Consider the following 24,137-nt stretch of genomic DNA (forward strand, 5'->3'; position numbering starts at 1 on the left):
TTCAAAATAGTCTCATGTTTTCAAGATTGTCATTTTAGACCCTTCTGTTTGAAGAAATATACAAATAGGGACTAAGCACTATAGCTTAGCCATGAGTCACAGTGGATCCAAATGATATACGACGTGCATGCTTAAAAACAGAAGCAATCCAGGTGGCTTAACATTCGCTTAAAAGTTTATAGCCAATCAATCTAACAAACCACTTATTGCAGCTAAGGATTATTTGATAAACATTAGTCAGCATTTGGTGTATATCATCTGAGACAAATATCTGAAAATAGTTACAAGTTTGCAAAAACGCATGAAGTGTTGTGATTTTCATTATATGATATAGCATGACCCACAAGTATGAAAATAAACATTTGAATGAATACAATAAGATTTTCATTCTCATTGATACAAAATCTGCTACCTACTGACCCATATCATGGAGTGACAAGCTTAAGCGCAGGGTGGTAAAGAGGGTACATGAAACAACAACAGATATATATATATATATATATATATATCAAAGGAACGGTCTTCTAACTGATACCTTTCGGTTACAAAATGCAATCAGCTAGATGTGCTACTTTGTCTAGATTGTCAAGGCATACCAACCCTCTTATGACGCCGCCTGTAAAAGTATTTGAAATGTTTACCTTGCTTGCATCGCCTTGTATAAACGTAATTGATATAACCCTTCATCTGCAACCTAAGCAGAAATTTATCCAAAATTTCACTTGTCTTGCTTGTGTCTTCTCTAATGGCATGCCTTCTTTTAGTACGTGTGTAATGTATGCCCCAATATCTCAATTTAATATCCGAAAATCCCCTAATCTGCAGAAGGAAATAAATGAGAATGGCAAGAGAACAGTAGTTGTAAGCAGTAGGCAGCTTTGGAGGGCATAAATAGTGCAACCTGTTTGATCAAAGAAGTGACTCCAGTTGAAGAACTGCAGCTACCTTCATTGCATGCAGCATGTCTGTCATGCAAAAATCAAGTTATGCATTCATAGTAAGCAAAACACACACAAACAGCATAAAGCCAACAGAGAATCAGATCGATACATGCATAAGATTATTTATCATAAACTCAGATAAGGAAACTAAGGAAATATACAGCATATGTTCTTTTGTAATCACTGTCGTGCAGGTTTCTTGTGCTGCTTCAGCAGAGCTTCCATTAGGAATTGGATCATCCAAGAAAGACTGAGCAGAAATGTAGTAACTCATATCAGCTATCATGTATGGCTGACAATGTCCAGCAGGTGCCCCAACATGAGAAGCATTCAGCTGATCCCTTTGCTTGTTTGCTTCATGAAGAAAATCTAGTTTCTCAGAAAGAGGCCAATGCAGAGAGAAAAAATGGGATTAGAACACAACCAACAAGGGCAGAAAGCAGATTTTTTAGATGGGAAACAAAAGGCCAATGCTATACGTTTAGAAAATGGATTCTTGACTCTTATGGCAGATTTTGCCAGGAGCTTCTGGCATAATGTTGTGGCTTCGAAATCAAGGAAGCGAAACCCTAAGAAGTTAGCTCTCTCCTGATGTGTCATTTCTGTAAAACCAAATGAACTCTTCCACGTTTCTCTCAACTGAGGAGTACATGGCAAGATCAGCCTCTCTACCCCTAGCAAACAAAGCATCTGCACAAAAGATAAAAGTATAGCAGACAATTTCTTATGGTTGAATAAGCCATGTATAAAACATCACAACTATGAAAAAAAAACATCTAGCATGGAGACCAATTTAATTTTATGTTATCCGTCTTAAGAGGAAGCTGTTTCTCAAATATTGTTAGATACCATTAGCTGAAAGAGGAATAATGCAAATCATAGTGATGCTCATCATGGACTCTATTAGTACATATATCTCATCCATGATGCTGTTGAACGACCAATCACTAGCAGTTCATGCTCAGTCTTCTAAACATCTTCCAACTAGGTCAAATAGCAGCTCAAAAGATACACTTGAGCCCAGCTCCAAGCTTAACAAGTTAATGAGCCAAGCTTCAGAAATTGTTGGCTTAGACTGTTCAATATACTAAATACATCAAAATAGAAGGATTAACCTGAACTTTAGACAAGCTCTAATGTTGCTCCAGCTATGTCTGAGCAGCCTGATGCACAACCCCTCACCAGCATCACCAAAACTGGACATTAAATAAAAGTAGTGCATCCTCTGCTGGTTTAATGTGGAAAACAATGGCTTCAAGTTTTAGACACCACACTCTTGACCAAATAGTTTTCTGAAAAAATCCCTTTCCAAAAAACAAGGTGTTTCGGGTCCTTTTCGAGTCAAAATTAGGTTCAAATACATTTTTGATTCATAAAATGGCAGCCTCAACATTTTTGTTCAAAAGATTAACTAAACTAGAGGATTTCAACTTTCAAACAAAACAAAAACCAAGTCAATACAACATCGGAGTAGAGAGTTATGACAAAAAAAAGGGACCTGTTCAGTAAAAACCATGTTTTTCAGGTAGGGCCCACTTTGAGTACATCTTTTATTATCAAAACAATTGAATTTGGTTTTACACTTAAAAGAAGGATTAAAGTAGAGGATGTTGGCTTTCCAACGCACCAAACCGCGCCTGGATCGGACATCCGGTTAGGGAGATATGGCCAAAACAAGTTAACCTATCAGTGTCATCTTGGTTTATCATTGACGATAAGTTAATTATCGTTAGCAATCTTTGAATTGTCGTGAACAATGAATGAATTGTCATCAGCACTGGCCCAAAAGTGCACTTGTCAGAAATGGCCCACTTGTCATCAGCATGACTTGTCATTAGCATGGTGTTACCACCATTTGTTCTAGATTCACGTGCAGATTAAGGATAACTCTTCATAAACCTCTTGTTACTGTCTCAAAAGCTCGAAAACTCTGTCTAATGAACCTAGACCCTATTTAGGAACCCCATAAATCTATCATGCCTATCATCTCATTCCAAAAACCTTAGCCTTTAAGATAGGTAACTATGATCAATCGGAAAGAGACCTCATAGTATTCAGCCAATAGGATGTTGCCACATCATCCAAAGTCAGATCTAGATCTTTAAACTTAGAATCTGTAGGATTAAGATCTAAACTCACCTAGGAATCTGTAAACAGAGGCCTAGGCTCCCTAGTTCAGCATCTATCACCTAAGTACCTAAAATCTAGCATCCAGGAACCCAATACCCAAACTTTGCCTATGCAAGACTAGCCTTTTGAACTTGCCTAGCCTAGTACATGTCTAAATCCCTTGTTTCATCTGTCTTTCAGAGCCCGTGCTTAGAAGAAGTGTTGTCGGAGTCTCCATGTACCCATCATCGTCATATGAAAGAGCTACTTAAGCTCGATATAAGATTCGGTTTCCTTGCACTTTTTTTTGTATTTATTTTATTTATTTACTATAAAAAATATGAATTTATCTAACGAATAACATATTTGCTTTTTTTTGCATTTTTTCCAGCCTTGCCACCATCAAGCCCACTTTCTTTTAGGATCCACGTACGAGGAACAAGCCACTTGTAAGATAAATCCTAGATATTTAAGATTTTGAGTTTATAGTGTTGTTGATCCCTGCTCAGCGGAGGAGGAAAGACGGGCTACTTGAAGAGCCGACCTCTCTCATCTTATATTCAGATCCGGTTTTTTAATCCAACATCTTTTTTGGACTACCCTCGTTTTGGTTTTCAAAATTTAGGGATCCACACAAGTGAAATTAGCATAAGATCTCTCTATACATGAGTTTAAAAAGTATTAATTCCAGTTCTTTAGAGAAAAAAAATTCACACACACACACACACGTCCTACTCTAACATTTAAAAGGCCCCTATGAGTCTCTACATGCAATTCACTCACTTTGCGAAGAGAGGACGAAAAGAGGGGGCCTATGTTCTATTTGGTTCTTCCTCTTCCCCAGAGTCCAAATCCACTGGAGCACCCCATAAGAAGCAATCTACAATTCACAACTCAAACAGCTGGCATTGCTTCTGGCTTCCAACAACCCATAAAGTTGGGAGCTCTCCACAAGAAGCAAGCCTGCAATGCCATGCTGTTTTCTTATTTGATGAAAGAGGTGTTATGGTTGAATTCAATCATCAACGTCTGGCCTATTATATTTCATTCAATATTTTGGCCAATAAACACAAATCCATGTACATGCATGCTGAACTTCAAAAATTAATCAGTCAGGCCATTAGGTTCGCACATGAGTTCACAATCTAGGATCTTGCATCAGAAAGAAAAACATATGATGTGTGCAGCATCAAGCAGGTCCTTGTCAAGTTTATCCCATAAAGTTGGGAGCTCCCCCCAAGAAGCAAGCCTGCAATGCCATGCTGTTTTCCTATTTGATGAAAGAGGTGTTATGGTTGAATTCAACCATCAACGTCTGGCCTATTATATTTCATTCAATATTTTGGCCAATAAACACAAATCAATGTACATGCATGCTGAACTTCAAAAATTAATCAGTCAGGCCATTAGGTTCGCACATGGGTTCACAATCCAGGATCTTGCATCAAAAAGAAAAACATATGATGTGTGCAACTGCAGCATCAAGCAGGTCCTTGTCAAGTTTAACCCATAAAGTTGGGAGATCCCCACAAGAAGCAAGCCTGCAATGCCATGCTGTTTTCCTATTTGATGAAAGAGGTGTTATGGTTGAATTCAACCATCAACGTCTGGCCTATTATATTTCATTCAATATGTTGGCCAATAAACACAAATACATTTACATGCATGCTGAACTTCAAAAATTAATCAGTCAGGCCATTAGGTTCGCACATGGGTTCACAATCTAGGATCTTGCATCAGAAAGAAAAACATATGATGTGTGCAGCATCAAGCAGGTCCTTGTCAAGTTTATCCCATAAAGTTGGGAGCTCCCCACAAGAAGCAAGCTTGCAATGCCATGCTGTTTTCCTATTTGATGAAAGAGGTGTTATGGTTGAATTCAACCATCAACGTCTGTCCTATTATATTTCATTCAATATGTTGGCCAATAAACACAAATCCATGCACATGCATGCCGAACTTCAAAAATTAATCAGTCAGGCCATTAGGTTTGCACATGGGTTCACAATGCAGGATCTTGCATCAAAAAGAAAAACATATGATGTGTGCAACTGCAGCATCAAGCAGATCCTTGTGAAGTTTAACCCATAAAGTTGGGAGCTCCCCACAAGAAGCAAGCCTGCAATGCCATGTTGTGAAGTTTAACCCATAAAGTTGGGAGCTCCCCACAAGAAGCAAGCCTGCAATGCCATGCTGTTTTCCTATTTGATGAAAGAGGTGTTATGGTTGAATTCAACCATCAACGTCTGGCCTATTATATTTCATTCAATATTTTGGCCAATAAACACAAATACATTTACATGCATGCTGAACTTCAAAAATTAATCAGTCAGGCCATTAGGTTCGCACATGGGTTCACAATCTAGGATCTTGCATCAGAAAGAAAAACATATGATGTGTGCAGCATCAAGCAGGTCCTTGTCAAGTTTATCCCATAAAGTTGGGAGCTCCCCACAAGAAGCAAGCCTGCAATGCCATGCTGTTTTCCTATTTGATGAAAGAGGTGTTATGGTTGAATTCAACCATCAACGTCTGTCCTATTATATTTCATTCAATATGTTGGCTAATAAACAGAAATCCATGCACATGCATGCCAAACTTCAAAAATGAATCAGTCAGGCCATTAGGTTCGCACATGGGTTCACAATCTAGGATCTTGCATCAGAAAGAAAAACATACGATGTGTGCAGCATCAAGCAAGTCCTTGTCAAGTTTAACCCATAAAGTTGGGAGCTCCCCACAAGAAGCAAGCCTGCAATGCCATGCTGTTTTCCTATTTGATGAAAGAGGTATAATGGTTGAATTCAACCATCAACGTCTGGCCTATTATATTTCATTCAATATTTTGGCCAATAAACACAAATCCATGTACATGCATGCTGAACTTCAAAAATTAATCAGTCAGGCCATTAGGTTCGCACATGGGTTCACAATCTAGGATCTTGCATCAGAAAGAAAAACATATGATGCGTGCAGCATCAAGCAGGTCCTTGTCAAGTTTAAAGTACTAGCATTAATAAAACTCACTTTTTCAAGCTCAGTGATGAGAAGACGGCACATTCCCTGATGGCGATACTGAGCACGTGTACAAACAAAAGGCATCTCTGCAACCTTTTCACCATAAACTCTGAGTCATGGCTCAACCAATTAGTGCATTCATCTTCAGAAGTAACTAAAATTAAGAACTAATAAAGGTTCAGGTCATACCTGATTATGGCCATAGATATGAGTTCATCTCCCCTTTCCAGAAGCATTGTATAAAATCCTTGAAAGTTCAGACGGTTTATTTCTGAGCTGAAACATATTAACATGGCAAAAAAGGAATATAAACAAAAATACCTCCCAACTTAATAACAACCGGCACTTATTTTTCAGCTCACAAAAGGCCAGTTATAGCAGGAATGGAAAGCTAAAAAAAGGAAAATGACACAAACAGAGATATTCATCCAAATATCCCAAATGCAAAAACAATGGTATTTATTCTTCATCCAACAAAGACCAGTTATGGCAGGAATGGAAAGGTAAGAAAAACAAAAGTGGCATGAAAACAAAAGTGGCATGAACAAACAGAATAAATTTCAACTGTTCAACCATGTTACCTTTTTCACTCAACCTTCTCCTTGGGAAAAAAAACACTGCTCAGTCCTAACAAAAGATGTGTGTGTACATTGTTCAGCCTAATCCCATAAGCTCAAGAACATCACCTGAAAGCCCGTTCTGATTAAACTTCTTATTTGAGCTTTCAAGCATAGAAATCAGGTTTTACATCTATCATCATTTATCTGTGACACATACATATTCAGTTGTTTCCCAATCTTGAGCGAGAATTCATAAGCTTTGTTTTGTTTTATTTGTGCATCAGTTGTCCTCCGAGGGCTCATTATCATTGATTTCCTGTCTTGGATTTGAAAATATGCATACTGATGAAGATTCTTGTATGCCTTGAAATAGCAAGAATTGGTAAATGATAGCCGCCTCAACCCCAAGGTAAAGAATGAAGTGATCCATTTTTCCTTTTTTTTTATTTGCTTTGTTTGTTATCAAATCTCTCAATGTGTCTTTGCTCACAAGTCATGATAATGGAGGCATTATTTGGGTCAGCATATTTCTTGCCCTTCATGAAAGAACAAATGATATTGAAATAATTTCCACCTGAAATCACAATAAGGTTCAGATTGCGACATTGCTCTATGCACTTTCAGACTTCCAACTGACCAGCTTTTTAATGAAGGTTTTACATATTCATCAAATTGTGTGTAGCATGCTTCAGTGTGGTTTCAGAAGTCAAGTTAGCATCTAACTGATAACTTTTTTTTCCACAAGGCCATTTGTGTGGCTCACAAGTTACTCACTAAATCATGGTTATTAGTTAAGCACCCGATGTCCTACCATTGCTTTGAGCAAAATGTTTTGTGCATTCATATGAAAATAAAATCATGGGTGGCTATAACCAGAACTACATTACTTCCATTGTTACACTCACAACAGTGATTTGAGTATGAACCGGAATAAGGCTATTAAAAGAAAGGAAAAGAAACGTGAACAAGTAAATTAATATGAATAAAAATATAATAGGAAAGAAGTAAAACAAAGTGAAGGATAGATTAACCTTCCATGCAATTCATAAGAAGTTGCGGTCACCTTCGATTGAAAAGAACATCAGCGAAAAGACCCTTCCTGGTGTGAGGCTCAAGGAAACACTCATGCAGAACATCAAGGGCAATGTAGAGTTTGCTATGGTATTCAATCATGACCGCAGCATCAGCAATCCGCAACATATTAAGGTCAGACATAGATCTCACAATGGTCCAACATATTTCTTTAACAGAAGTAACATTTGGCTTCCCGAGAAATTTATGCAATTGCACAAAGATCTGAAACATAAAAACACAACTATCAGAGACTGCCTTGGTCATCATACAAATGAAAATCTTCATCGTAAGTCATTGAAACACTTGCTGGAAACTCTTAGATACAAAAGAACACAGAATAATTGATGATACATGGTAGATTGACAAACCTTAGAATGGCCTCACAGATTTTGACAATGTGAAATAAAATCTAGTTATATTCTGCTTATATTTTGGAACTCTTTTTTATTTTAAGCTCCTGTATTTAAATTATTTATATTTGAAGTTGTATAACTTTGTATGTAACATACTTGTACAGTGGATTATCTTGAACCATCTGAATTTTTCCAGATCCAATGGACAAGATGGACATGATATTTTTTTAAATGGCCTTTCATGTACTTTGTCAATACTGAAGAATTTGTGCTTAAGTATTGATCCTGATGAAATTTGTCAATACTGAAGAATTTGTGTTTAAGTATTGATCATGATGTACTTTGTCAATACTGAAGAACTGACTAAAAAGAAAAAGTCCCCAATGGTAGTAACTGGTAAGTTGTATCCATGTGTTTATGTGTGCATATACATGTTTTTGACTAAGGGTCATTTGTTTGGGGCTTTCCTTTTGCATATTGATGTGGAAGAATTTGTGATTAAGTATTGATCTTGATGTACTTTGTCAATACCGAAGAATTTGTGCTTAAGTATTGACCCTATGTACTTTGTCAATACTGAAGAATTGACTAAAAAGTAAAGGTCCTAAATGGTAGTAACTGGTAAGTTGTATCCATATCACTGTCACTGGTATATTTAGTTATATTCTGCTTATATTTTGGAACTCTTTTTTATTTTAAGCTCCTGTATTTAAATTATTTATATTTGAAGTTGTATAACTTTGTATGTAACATACTTGTACAGTGGATTATCTTGAACCATCTGAATTTTTCGAGATCCAATGTACAAGATGGACATGATATTTTAAATGGCCTTTCATGTACTTTGTCAATACTGAAGAATTTGTGCTTAAGTATTGATCCTGATGTACTTTGTCAATACTGAAGAATTTGTGTTTAAGTATTGATCATGATGTACTTTGTCAATACTGAAGAACTGACTAAAAAGAAAAAGTCCCAAATGGTAGTAACTGGTAAGTTGTATCCATGTGTTTATGTGTGCATATACATGTTTTTGACTAAGGGTCATTTGTTTGGGGCTTTCCTTTCGCATATTGATGTGGAAGAATTTGTGATTAAGTATTGATCTTGATGTATTTTGTCAATAGACTCAATACCGAAGAATTTGTGCTTAAGTATTGATCCTATGTACTTTGTCAATACTGAAGAATTGACTAAAAAGTAAAGGTCCTAAATGGTAGTAACTGGTAAGTTGTATCCATATCACTATCACTGATATATTAAATATCGCAATATTATCGGCTATTTCAAGGTAGCCGATAATATCAGGGATATATCGTGATATTTTCAAAATATCGTTAGAAGACAAAATATCTCGATATTATCATGATATTTTTGGGAAAAACTCTTTTTTATAATTTTAAGTTTGCATTTCCTATTTTTTTGTTTCTTTTATATTTTAAAACCTTTAAAACATGTTTCTTTATATTTTTGAAAGAAAAATAGTGCAAAACTTATTATTTTCTTAGCTTTTTTGTTGTTATTTATATTTTTCTCAATTTTTTAAACTCCCGAGATTTATCAACTTTTGAAAATCTCTCTGAGATACCCTCGCAGAGAAATTACCTTTAACGATACAGGTGACTATGATCCATATGTTGCTGTGTGCATATGCATGTTTTTTTACTAGGGGCCCTTTGTTTAGGGCTTTCATTTTGCATATTGATGTGGAAGGAACAAAGTTCTTCGGTTGTAGAATCTGGCTTACTTGCTTAGCAAAGAGATAATTGGTATTAATTGATATATATCATACATAGAGGATAGGAGCCACATCCTGTTGTCTTGTACTTTGTGAACAAACGGTGGGGGAAAATATCTAATTTTCTTGCCCGTTGATTAGTTAAATTTCAGATATTTAGGTACTAATCCATACACACACATACACACAATACACTAGAAAATCGCCCATCCTAATAGACTGGTGAAAAAGAGTTCTTTTTTTTTTGGAGAACTCATTGCCGACATGGCCAGTTGATGGATAACTTTACATGTAACATACTTGTACAATGAATTATCTTGAACCATCTGAATTTTTCCAGATCCAATGGCCAAGATGGACATGATATTTTAAATGGCCTTTCATGAAAATGAACATGTTCACCTCAAGTTTATGGCCCTGAAAAAAAAATTCAAAAATGACATGGAGATTTGCTGAATAAATTCATTAGTCGTCATCAACCATACGCATTGAATACATTTTTACAGGGAATAAGCTAAAACTTTATATAGATTGTGCATGCCCGAAAGTATAGCTGATAAACATATCATTCATTGTAAAATTATAAAAATGTGCACAGTGGTGACAATTAATGTACAAAACCACCAACTCAATTTGAATTTGTCAAAGGTAAAAATTTGCAGTGAACTTGTTAATGCCCATGAAAGGTTGTGGAAAGAAGTCATATCACAGAAATCATGTCAATAATAATTAATAAACTATCCAAATTTGTTATGGAAATCAATTTAGTAGCAACCGCACCTTCAAAACAGGAGCACTAAAAGAATACCTTTCCACACTTTCTACTGCAAAACCAATTCCCTTGTGGACATCTTTGAAGCCTCTGAAGTCCACATGTATTCAGGCACCCAACATGATCTATGGAAACAAGGCTACAATATGACCAATGACATAAAAACAAAATGCATATGACACAAAATATAGAGGGAACTTACATTCTTTCTCACACTGGTCACAATATAAAATTGTTCGATCCGAGAACCCATCATCGTCGAATTCACTCTGGCCACAGATGCTGCATTGACAAGATGGACAGAACCATTTCTCTCCTTCAGGCATAACCTATCATGCCACAATGATAAGGAGCTTACACAACTAGCAATCAAATCATATCCAATGCACCAAAACAAAGTGAATGAATACAGTTGGGCATGAATTTTGATTAGTGTCATAAAATGTCTCCAAAAACTATCAATTGTTACTAGGGGTGGCAATTTCTGACACGACCCGCCAACCCGCCTCTTAGGCGGGTTCGGGTTGGGCTTAAGCCAACCCGTTTAATAAACGGGTCGACCCGCGTAACCCGTTTATTAAACAGGTCGGGTTCGGGTTGGGGGTATGCCAACCCGCCAACCCGGCTGACCCGTTTAATAAACGGGTTAGGCGGGTGGGTCAACCCGCCAACCCGTCTGCCCGACCCGTCAACCCGCCAACCCGTCTGCCCGACCCGTCAACCTGCCTACCTGCCAACCCGATCCGTCAACCCGCCAACCTGACCCGAGAACCTGAAAACCCGTTTACCCGACCCAACCCATTTATTAAATGGGTTGGCGGGTCGTGACGGGTTACCCGTTTATTAAACGGGTCGGGTTCGTGTTTGCCACAGCCGACCCCTTTGATAAACGGGTCGGGTTCGGGTTGAGGTATGCTGACCCGCCAACCCGACCCGATTGCCACCCCTAATTGTTACCTTGCAAATACTACAGTTAAGCATATATATATATATATATATATATATATATATATATATATATAGAGAGAGAGAGAGAGAGAGAGAGATAGAAACCATGCAAACATAATTTCTCAACAATTCAAATATTTAAATGCATCAATGTGTAGCCTTTGGATTGAATCTGTGGTTTTTCTACATGGATGTGAAAATTGAAAAACATGCATGAAGGCTCACTTCAGTGCCCTCAATTTATAAGTTATAAAGCTTTCAATGGTTCTCATACTTCTTTTTCCATGCCTTCCACATTTTTTTAGCCTTTTCACAATTAAAATTTTGGGAACATAAGAAAAACTGTTGGAATCCAGCATCAGATATACGAAGTGTTCCTCATAAGAAAAGATTGGGAATAACATTTTATTTGCATTATTTTGTATTTATGTATGGAATGGATGTTTCTGTGCGTGTGCTGGGGAGAGAGAGACAGAGGATCAAACACACGCGCGCGTTCGGATACGACGTTGACATGCTTGGAAAAACAGCCATGTATGTACACAGAAACGACACGTGTGCATGTGCGATTGTGTACAAGACCACCCATCGATCTATTACATGGTGTCCTGTTCTGACCACATGTGTTCTTGTCTAAGGCTGTCCGCGACAGCTTTTTGGTTTTTTTCCAAAGGTGTCTAGGGGTGTCCTGTCCACCTCTGTTCCAGGGAGGAGGGCAGAACTCCCCGGACACCAAAAAGTGTCCCAGAAGACGAGCTTCATGCGACTGCGTGGGGGCGTTGCGCGGACGGCAGATACCGCTGCCCGTGCAATCAAACGCCCCATTGGGGTGTGTGTGTGATTGCTTGTGCAAGCTCGGACAGAACAGCAGAACACAATGTTCTGTCTGTTTTATAACAACTGGAGCGTTTGTTTCAACTGCACAAGAACCTGTGTTTCTTGTGTCCAGCGTTTGATTTTTACGCTTCGCGGACATGCCAGTTTCCTACAACCATTGCCTTCCTCCAGGCAAAACTTTTTTTCTAAATCGGCAAGAAACTGTATCAAACAACCACAAAAATGGCAATCCCAAACCATAACAAGCTGCAGCAGATAATGACAGTATATATAGAAGGAGATGAACTCACGGATGGTAGCTTTAAGCCGATACAATCCAAATGAAATGCCGCCGAGCAATGGTGGCAATGCATGAGAGCAGACAGTGAGCCTCCTGTGAGACATAAACGGCAGAAACCATCTCTGAGGAGTCGATGGCTCGCAATACTCCTCCTCTGATGGTTCTGCCGCCCCAATCTATTGACCAACTCCCTTTGGCAGTCCAAAAGGGAGCGACCATCCTCCAGAAAGATGTGGGCAGAGGGCCTAGCGCTTCTGCAGCCACAGCCAACATGAGTTTCGTAGTTGGTGAGCCCAAAAACCGTTCTACAGCAACCGCACAGGACGCCCTCACGGGTTATTCTTCCTCTGCCGGTGACGACGCCGCCCTTCTTGAGCATGTGAGCCACCTTCTGCCTGGGGAGTAAGACATCGTTATCGATCAACCAGGACAAGAGGTTCCTCATAGTGCGGTTTCTCTGTGCGTGGAGTGAGTTGTTGGTCGTTTTGCGCCTGGAAACGCAGGAACGCGTCGCGTGAACCCGTTTCTCTTTCATTTTTTTCTGGCGTTTCTCGAAGGAAGACTTCGGTGGGTGCTGAAATCAGAAGATGGGAAGAGTAAAAATGAAAACAGTGGTTGTCGAGGTTCGTGCAGTATGAGGAGAGAGACGTTGTGCTGTAACGTTGGGGCTTGTGAACAGAAGCAGAGAGACTCTATAACTGTTGCCTGTTGGTGGAGATGTTCGAGGCTTTGAGGGGAGAAGAGCATTGAGACGAGAGAGAGAGAGAGCCGCGCGTGGGCACGCTTTTCCCCCCACCTTCGACATCTGCGTTCCTTGATTTGATGTTTTGCTGTCACCACCGTCTCTCTCACCTCGAAAATGGTAAGCGATCAGACCAAACCGAGTCACCTAAACTCGGCCGACTTGATTTCCCGAGTAGTCGAACCCGTTTTTTTTAAAGGCAAGCAGGGGTTAGGCAGACCCTTGCCAGTAGCAACCGGCCCGACAGTCCGATGAGCCAACTGGACCATGGGTTGGGTTTTGTGCCCACTAAGTACCTAACCAAAACCCGGTTCGTTATATATGTGGGCTGGTCTGCGAGCAATCGATCTGACCTGATGTTTATTAATTTTTTAATATTATAAATAATTTAAAAAGTAACTATTATTTAATAACTTAAATCATTCTTATTATTTTAGCTAATTAGTTGCATAAAAATTTTACTATTCTCTCATGGCTTATAATGTAAATCAAGTATTTATGCATTTTAAGATTGGGGTCAATCCCGAGCAGCTTCACATTGGGTCAGGCCATGGGCTTCTCCTCAAATCCAAGCTCGAGCTACAATAGTAAATGAATTGGTTCGATCAATGGCCCGGTCTATTAGCGGGCTGAGCCAGGCCTATGCCCACCCCTACATACCAGTTATACAATTATACCATTGGGTTTTGAACCTCTTATCAGTTATACAACTATACCATTGGGTTTTGAACATGCAACATCCCAATACAAGGTGACCTGCACTAGCTATCCTTACCAGACAAGCTGAGCCCCCGTGGGTGAGTAGTCGGATGAGCGGATTAGCCGACTAGGGCAGTCAATGGGTTAGATCTGTCTCGAGTTCAGTACCTGACCCAAGTAACATGTGGGTTGGTTTACCTGATAATATTTTTCTGATATTCGATCACAGCGTGTTGGTGAATTGGCCCTTGGGATACTTTTTTTGGCTAATCTGCGGATGTGTTCGTTTGTCGTGAATTGACTAATGGATTGTATTTTTTTATGGACAAAAGATTACAACTATTCTGGTGGTTGAATATACACAAATGTTCTGAGGCAGGTTACATGTTTCCCCCAAGACGCAGGTGCGTGTTCGGGGTCCGAATGAGTGTCACGTATATAAGCACTTGGGACTCGTATCCTCGTGTATGTCAGCATCACTTAGCGTGGGAGTCTGGTGCGATTGCAAAGACTTAAGTACTCTTTCCCGCCATTCTTGCTATGAAATGATGGTTCAAGAAAAGAACAAACATACCCTTCATCTAGAAAAGTGAAATGGTGGTTCAAGAAAAAGATAAAAATGTCTTCCATCTATAAAAGGGAGGATGATGTTAACTCTCCAAAGTCCAAACGTTTTGTTTTCGCCCTAAGCAATTAATATTTGCACCGTCTGCTGTAACAGGAGCTCCCTCGGACAATGCACCATTTTGTTGTTGTCTCCTGCCACCGAAGCACTCTTTGTCGTCGTCTTTTGCCGTCGAAGCACCCTTTGTTGTTGTCTGTGCAATGGGAGCATCGTTGCCACTATCGGTTGCATCTACCTTCTGGGTGTTTCTCCTCCACTGTCGGATTACCAAAACTCAAGGTGTTTCAGTGAGTTTCGTCTAAGGTTTTGTTATGTAAACAAATCGATTTGTAAATCTGAATACTAAATCTTATAACTGGTTGTAATATTCATGCTAAATAGCACTTATTTTCATACTGAAATAAATCGATTTGTATCTATCCAGCTTCTGGGCATCCAAAAACAGTTAGCATGATTTATTTTTATGAAGGTCAAACATTATAACAATATGTACTTATGAAGGCTAAATTTCTACAATGATTTATACGTTAGAATGCATTAATGATTTATATATTTAATGCAGTTGTGATTTGTGCGTTCGATGCAGCAATGATTTATACGTTTGAAGCAGTAACGATATGTATTTATGAAGTTACCATGATTTGTACTTAAGTTTGCTAAATCATACAATAATGTTTACTTATGAAGCCCAAACGTTACAATGATATATACTTATTAAGGTTGTGATTCCTACAATGATTTGTAAGTTTGAAGCAACAACAATTTATACATTTAAAGCAGTAGAGATGTGTATTTATGAAGTTACCTTAATTTATACTTAAGTTTGTTAAATCTTACAATGATGTTTACTTATGAAGTCAATATTGTGAAGATTTGTAATGTTGGCGATTGTTTAATAAATATGATAATTTGTAATAATATATACTTCGGGAGGCGGTTGTAACATATAATGATGCGGTTAATTTTATGTATTGTGCAGGTTAGCAATGACTAAAGTTCGTAAGACAAGAAAGCCCCCGTCGTTTGATGGGATGACTATTGGAGAAATTATTCGTTAGTCCCATATATATGAGCATTATGAAAGGTATCAAAATATAACGAAGATTGATAATGATAAAGACAGGGACAAAACATTGGAATTGTATAATACGGAGCATTATCCATCAGATATTAAGGCTGAAGAGCAAAGGAAGAGGGATGAGTAAGAATTAAAGATGAAGAAGAAGAAGAAGAAGAATGACGAAGAGAAGGAAAAGCAAAGGAAGAAGGAGAATGAAAAGCAAAGGAAGAGAAGGCAAATGAAGAAGGAGATGGAGGAGAGGGAAATGCAAAGGAAGAAGGAGGAGGAGAATGAAAAACAAATGAGGAAAATGCAAATGAAGAAGGACGAAAAGGAGAGAAAAGTGCAAAGGAAGAATAAGGAGGAGGAAGAGAAGGAAAGGCAATTGAAGAAAAAGAAGGAAGAGAAAGAAAGATAAATGATGAAGATGAAAGAGGAAAGGCAAATGAATAAGCATCAGAATGAGGAAGAAAAGGAAAGGCAAAGGAAGGAAAAGGAGGACGAGGAAGAGAAGAAAAGACAAAGAAAGGAGAAGGAGAACGCAGAAGAGAATAAAAGGCAAAGGAAGGAGAAAGAAAGGCAAAGGAAGGAGAAGGAAGACGAGAAAGATAAGGAAATAGAAAGGAGGAAGCAGGAGGAGGGGGAGAAGGAAAGAAAAATGAAGGAAGAAGTAGAAAAACAGAGGAGAGAGGCGAAGGAACGTAGGAAGGAAGAAGTAAAAAAATAGAAGAGGAAGGCGGTGAAGCGAAAGGGCAACAAGAAAGGCAGAGGAGGGCGAGAAAATGAATGGAGAACAAGAAAGGCAAATGAGGGAGGAGGAGGAGCGAATGATAGAGCAATAAGAAAGACAGAGGATGGAGGAAGAGAATGAAGAGGAGAAAAGTGTGATAAAGGTACGTAAATTGTTCATATTTATTACGATTTACTGTGATAGTTATTATTATGTATAATTATTACTGTGATGGCGATTACTATGTATAACGATTAATGTGATAGTTATTTCTATGTATAGCGATTACTGTGATAGCGATTACTGTGTATAGCGATTATTGTGACCTATGTATAGCGATTACTGTAATAACGATTAGTACATATAGCGATTACGTAATAATTTACTGTGATAGGTATTATTATGTATTGCGATTACTGTGATAGTGATTATTATGTATAGCGATTACTGTGATAGTGATTACTATGTATAACGATTATTATGACTTATGTATAGTGATTACTTTGATATCGATTATTATGTATACAATTACAGTGATACCGAGTGTGCAATAATTATTATATATAGCAATTACTATGTATAGCGACATGTAGAAGTCCAAATGAAACTAATTTTGATTTGATATGAATAATATGATGTTTTGTGTTACAAGGAGGTCAAAGGAAAAGTAGAGCACCAAGTGAAAAGCTTAGAGGGTGGTGTGAGTGGCCTGTAGTTCTGTCATGGCATGGACAGCTGCGTGAATATCAGAAGAACCGATTACGAAATATGCACTTTGGCGGCCTTCTGGACCAACATTATTTTGAAACGTGCTGGAACAACAAGACCCACCTGGTCAATAAGTGGAATCATAAGACAAACACATTCCAGTTTGATTCTTTTAAGATTACCATGACCCTAAAAGATGTGGCACAAATTACGGGTCTTAAGTGCCATAGAATTGCTATCCCGGCACAGGATTCAAACTATAACACAAGAGACAAGTGCATGATCCTTCTAGAAATATCGATGGAGGACTGGGGTCAATGTATTTCTGGTGGAAGCAATTCCACATCGATAAAAAAAAAAACTTTTCTTAATAAATGAGAAGGTCGGTTCACTACATGTGCATCTGAAAGAGCTAACCAAGAGTTACGCGACTTCATTTTTATTTTTTTAGACTTACTCTATTTTCAGATTTGTTTGGTTTGAGGTTAGGTTACCCGTGGCTGCAATTCTTGGAAGACTTAGATGAAGTCGACAACTATGCATGGGGTGTTGCTATGATCACACACTTATACAATCAACTTTACCTACCGAGTAAGGGTAAAAAAATGGTCAGAGGATTTTGACCATTTGTCTAGGTAATTGTTTTTTATATATTAGGTAGTTGTAGACTAAGACCGTTGAAGGTTATAATCTTACTAATATATTGTTTTTGTAGGCCTGGGCGGGGGAGCATATTGTCGCCTTGCGTCCTCAGTGTGGCCCTGCGATTTATGATTTTTTCAAGATCGGTCGATGGGCTATAATAAATGTCAAGGAGGATAATGCTAAGTTTATTTTAGATGGTATGCAATTAAATGAGGTAAATGGTTTAAAATCATTTACAATCGTTTCAGTATTTATTATTCATTAATATAAATCGTTGAAATGTCTAGCATTCTTAAGTAATCATCGCTGCAGAATTTTGTCTTCGTTAGTACAAATTGTTATTGCATTAGCATTTAGCATTCATTAGTATAAATTGTTCTAATGTTTAACATTATAAAGTAATGATCGTTGCAGGATTTTGTATTCTTTAGTACAAATCGTTATCACTTTAGCATTTAACTTTCATTAGTGTAAATATTTAAAATGTTTAGCATTCTTAAGTAATCATCGTTGCAGGATTTTGTCTTTATTAGTACAAATCGTTATCGCATTGAGTTTGGATTTGATGTGTCTCACAACCATTCCAATCACACCCCCACCTAAACCCATTAATTCATTTGAATACATCTCATCCCACCAAATCTGTTTGAATATCCTATTGTGATTTGCCTTTACGAGCTTTGTCTATGTGAACGATATGTTCTATCATGATTTACACAATGACTGATTCATAAAAGGCAAAAAAGAAAAATAATAAACAAATCGACATGATGTTTAGACTTAGTGAAATACAAATTGAGGTAACTTCATAAATACAAATCAATTTACAACTTGATATTGATTTAAGTTTTATATTAAAACAATATTTAGATTTGATGAGAGCTAAAAAGGTCTCACAACCAACCCAATCCAATCACCCCCCACCTAAACCCATCCTCTCAATCGAATACATTCCATCCCACTAAATCTGTTTGACCTATCGTGGTATTTGTACAACCACTAAATCCATTTTATCCTATCACGATTTGCCTTTACGAGTTTGTCTATGTGAACGATATGTCCTATCACGATTTATACAAATCGACATGATGTTTAGACTAAGTATAAAGCGAGGTAACTTCATAAATACAAATCGATTTATAACTTGATACCGATTTAAGTTTTATACTGAAACAATATTTTAGTAACAGTTGCAAATTGCTATGAGTAAATTGTGATATTACAAATCAATATGAGTAGACTTAGTAAACTACAAATTGAGGTAACTTCATAAATACAAATCAACATCGTTCGCAAAGACAAATAAAAATATATCATTATCGTGGTAACTTCATAACTACAAATCGACGTGATTTACAATCATATTTATTTACAAAAATATGAGTATTTAGTTACAATACATCATGACTAATGGTTTAGTTTAGATACAATACATGACCATCATCATAAAAAAATAGTTATATGAGACAACGATTTTTACTAACGGTATAAGTACTGAACAACGACGATTTACCAATAGTATCAAAATTATAGCTCTGTAGGCTAGATGAGACAATAATTTATACATGTGAATGATACATATTACAATGATCGAACATGTTAATACAATCAGATACAATTATGTACCTGAAGAATTCACACGTGATTCCTGTGTTATATTGCTCACTTTTGAATTAAACAAAGTCTGCCATGAAACAAAACAATATAAGACAACGCATTAAGTTTCACAAGAAATGCAAACATCCTCTCAATATTGATTATATACCAAAAGACTTATAAAATTGATGCCATCGTTCCACCCAAACTGGTTGGGAGGATTGAAGGTTCTAATGTTATAGTGCACGTCTGTAGGGCATTGCTGCATGTTGAAAATTACACAAGTTAGATATTGATAAGTTGCACGTAATGCAATTTACATGGAAAGCAATATAATGTATTATATACCTGTTCATGCGAAGGGCTTGGTTGTTTTTGCTTAGGGCTTGGTTGTTTCTTAGACCTTTTCTTGCCAACCAATTCTAGTGCACCATTTATCCTTCGATGACTGCGATCAGAGGCAGGTTTCCTTTTGATACTCTTCGCTAAGTGAAATTTTTTATCGTAATTTACAGCATTGACTCCTGACTTATTGAAGATGATGTTTACGCATCGATGCAACTTCTCATGCGGGTCAAGGTCCAAGTCTAGTTCATGGAGTTCTTATAGGATTCGAGTATGGTTTCTCTTATGGTGACTTTGATTAGACCTGAGTCTGGACCTGGTACCATGAGATCAGTTCTGGATTTAGTTTCACTTGGGTATAAACCAAACCCGACCCGTTAATACCCCTACTTAAGGGTGCACAATGAGCCAAGCTAGCTTGAGCTTAGCTAGGGCTGACTCGATTAAATTCAGCTCGGACTCATCCGGGTAAGTAAACAAGTCGAGCTTGAACAAGAGTAAACATAAATGAGCCAAGTTTAATCAACCATTAAAACCTTATTAAGCTCGATTTGTAGTTGTATAATAAAGAATATTATAATACTTGTAATTTTTGTTTCTTAAAAATCACAAAAAGTGGTTTTGCCCAAAGTGATTAGAGCGTTGTGCGTGAGATCCTGGGTTCAAATCCACCTTTTATCATTGTTTGAAGACACCTTGAAACAAATAAACTCGGCTCAAGGTGAGCTGAGCAGAGCCAGACTCGAACTTAAGCCGAGTCAATCTTTTACGATGGGCATTCAAGCTTGAGCTGAGCTTGAACACATACTTTTTTTAACGAGCTGTGCTTTTTTAGCCTAAGGTCGGTTGGAGAGCGACTCTTGTACCACAAACATAAGCGATGATGTGCATTTGGTCATACATGAGACACTATAACCGTAATTGCATGATCACTATCTATAAATACAACTTTAGGGTGCTTCACATTCATTGCCTGTGTAAATACTCTGAACAACCACTCAAAGCTTTTCTTGGTCTGGTCATACAAAAAAACGCCGCCTAATATGCAACTTTGTGAGTGATGGTTCACTCCAACAAACTGCGTAAATGACCACTATTTAGTATTAATGTTCACTGTCGTATAAAAAACAAGCATATCATTGAAGTATTCATAATCTACTCTTGACTTTTAATATGGCCAAAATATATTCACAACATATCCATCTTCATTCAATTGCATTGCACTAAAGAAAGAAAGGTCATTGCTTGATTTCTTCAGTAAGTAATCAATCAAACAACATATTCCTCCATTCTTCATGTTACCTGTCATCTTCCTTCTCAAGTGGTTTCTTAGATCCATAAGTGTGAATGACACATTCTTGCGACCACCATCTATGTGCATGCATAAATGATATGTCTTCCTTGGTGCAATGTCGGCGCTATCAGCTATTTCAACAATTGTAGCATGCGCTTCAGTTACTTTGCGATGTGACCTTAACATAGAAGTCATAAATTAAGCTGCTAATTTATGGTTATGATCACTGATTAAAGTATGAACTACATATTTCATATTCAGAAGTCTTCTTAACACCAATCTCGCTCAACAACCACATCTTGAATCCGGCTTGTTCCTTGTTAGATTTCAACTTGACTTCTTCAACCTTCATTAGAACAAACATATGTCTTTCTCACCACGACACCCTGTGCATTTTTTGACCAAAAATACCTTCTAACACTGAAGCCAAGTTTTAAGGCATAATCATTGTAAAATTTATATGCAGCTTCCTCATTATTAAACTACATTCCTTCTAGGAGAACATAGTCAAGTATACTATCATGTACATTCTCAGTGCATGCACCTTTATCAAGTGTATTGTCATGGTCGTCTACCTCATTATCGAATCACATTTCTTCTGTTGAAACATTCAAGTCAAAAGTGAATCCAATGCATGCACCCTTCTTATCATGTGCATCATTAGTGCGCATGTTAACTTTTTCAGGTGCGCATTAGTACAAATGTTCACTTCTTCATAACTTTCCAATGATTGAGATACATTATCTTCACTGTAACCAGATGATAAGCTCACCACTTTCATAAGCAAGATATCAATTTGCGTCAGCCAGTGCATACGTTTACTATGATTTACTCAATATGCATATAACAACGGATATTGATTAGTTAAGCAAGTCAAAAAAATGATTGAATGAATCACAGTATAAAAGCAACAACGATTTGTTATTTGCTTATACTATGCATCGAGTTGTTATTTACCATGCCAATAAAAGAAACGTTTTATCGTATACGTGTGTTGACGATAACAATTCACGTGACAACAATTTAATTATATCTACGATGTTGTAAAGTGATTTCAATAGAAATCGTTAAATGAGCAACGATTTGAACACATAAATCGCCACCGCAAGCGCACAACAATATATTTTTGCACACACACGTTTTAAAATCATACTATAAATATCTTACAAATCAATACTAGAAAATACATAATATCTTACAAATCGATATACATATCGCATAATATATTACAAATCGCTACGATAATTCAACATAATAGCTTACAAATCGATACTACAAAATACATAATATCTTACAAATAGATATACATATCGCATAATATATTACAAATTGATACAAAAATTCAACATAATAGCTTACAAATCGATATTAACAAACAAAACAATATCTCACAAATCGGTAGTATGTTACTACAACCACGATTTGCATTACATTGCATATACTGAGTGAATGGACGATACCGGATGTAGTAGAGTCCCTTCCTCACAACTGTAAACAAGCATTATTGTCAACAGGTCCCAGCGTCTTACAAATATCTTTAATTTTTCAACCGTTGAAAAACCAACATCCACCTACAATAACAAAACAATGTCTTAATGGCACTCACGATGACATACGTCCTTCAACAATAGCATGATGACATGGAAAGATACTCACGACGCCTTAATGGCACTTATTGGAATGTTTGTGCATCATTACTTTTTTTTTATACTACCTAACGTAAACAAAGAAGAAGAGAAGACTGTAGAAAGAGATAGCTGACAAATGCCCCTATGACACCCACCAATAATCGAACCAGTCGATTGATTTATAGTTATCTCCACAAGGTAGGAACGAACCCGGGAATGCTTTGAAACACAAGGCAGAAACGAGAAGGCGACAATGTGTTGTAACACAAGCTAAAAACCAAGGCGGGAACCTAAACTCGAGATGATGGCAAAGGGTGTTCTGGTGGCAATAGACGAGGACAAAGGGTGCTTCGACGGTAGCAGACGGCGGTAAAGGGTGCATCGTCAAAGGGTGATCCGCTGGTAACATAGGAGTTTATTGCTTAGGGCGAAAATGAAACGTTTGGACTTTTTGAAGAGTTAAGATCAGAACTCTCTTTTCTAGATGGAGGACATCTTTATCCTTTTCTCGAACTGTTGTTTCATGGCGAGAATGGCGTGAAAGGGTACTTAAGTCTTTGCAACCGCACCGGACTCTGACGCTAAGTGATGCCAACACACACGGGGATACAAGCCCCACATGCTTATATATGTGGTGGTCATTTGGACCCCCGAACACGCACTGTAGCAAACGTTGTATCTTTGGGGGAGAACACACAACACCCTCCCCAAATGTTCTGGCCCGTTGATTGTCAAACTAAAAAAAAAAAATCTTGCTTATGTATTATAAAAAAGTGTTAAGCTTCCTGTCTTGGTTAGGACAAAACATTTTGCCCAAAACAAACATGATAATGGTTCAATGTGTCCTAAGCAATTTTTTTAATTGTATTGTCCCCAACGTGCTACGGGGGTCAGTGCAAAAAAATAATGTGTCATGTCCCACGGACAAACACCCATTGTTTGATTACAGACGTGTGGTGCGAAGTAGGTTATATGTCTCCCCCGGAACACGCAGGTGCGTGTTCTCAGGTCTGAATGAGCGCCACGTATATAATCATGTGGGGCTTATTTCCCCGTGTGTGTCAGCATCGGAGTCTGGTGCGTTTACAAAGACTTAAGTACCCTTTCTCGCCATTAGCGCCATAAAATGATATTTCGAGTAAAGGACAAAAATGTTCTCTCGCCAAAAAGGGTTAAAATCATCATTGTTTTCGCCCTAAGGAGTAAACCCCTCTGCTTTAACAGGAGCTCCTCGTAATATGTCACCCTAAACGTTCTGGATCACCCATTGGCAATGCACCATCTACTGTAACAGGAGCTTCGATTGATGATGCACCCTTTGTTGTCGTCTGCTGCCACCGGAGCACCCTTCGTTTTCGTCTACTGTCGTCGGAGCACCCTTTGTCGTCGTCTGCTGTTGCCAAAGCACCCTTTGTCATCGTCGTCATCTATTATT

General features: G+C 37.8%; 1 protein-coding gene across 1 annotated transcript; it reads right to left on the bottom strand.

Annotated features, from left to right (window-relative positions):
- Nucleotides 1–285: 285 nt before the first annotated feature.
- On the bottom strand, nt 286–13,075 carry LOC149843725 (increased DNA methylation 1-like). Its single transcript, XM_090000959.1, has 10 exons — nt 12,641–13,075; nt 12,492–12,551; nt 10,768–10,894; nt 10,602–10,690; nt 7,692–7,924; nt 6,258–6,344; nt 6,078–6,177; nt 1,103–1,631; nt 902–965; nt 286–819 (listed from the first exon to the last, which is right to left on the bottom strand). Exons 1-8 carry the CDS (start codon nt 13,073–13,075, stop codon nt 1,311–1,313), a joined length of 1,452 nt encoding a protein of 483 aa, XP_089857085.1. The 3' UTR covers nt 286–819; nt 902–965; nt 1,103–1,310.
- Between the last annotated feature and the right edge of the window lie 11,062 nt (nt 13,076–24,137).

The sequence above is a fragment of the Nuphar pumila genome, chromosome 3 (genome assembly GCF_984573655.1).
Source record: "Nuphar pumila chromosome 3, dmNupPumi1.hap1.1, whole genome shotgun sequence".
NCBI classification, from domain to species: Eukaryota; Viridiplantae; Streptophyta; class Magnoliopsida; order Nymphaeales; family Nymphaeaceae; genus Nuphar; species Nuphar pumila.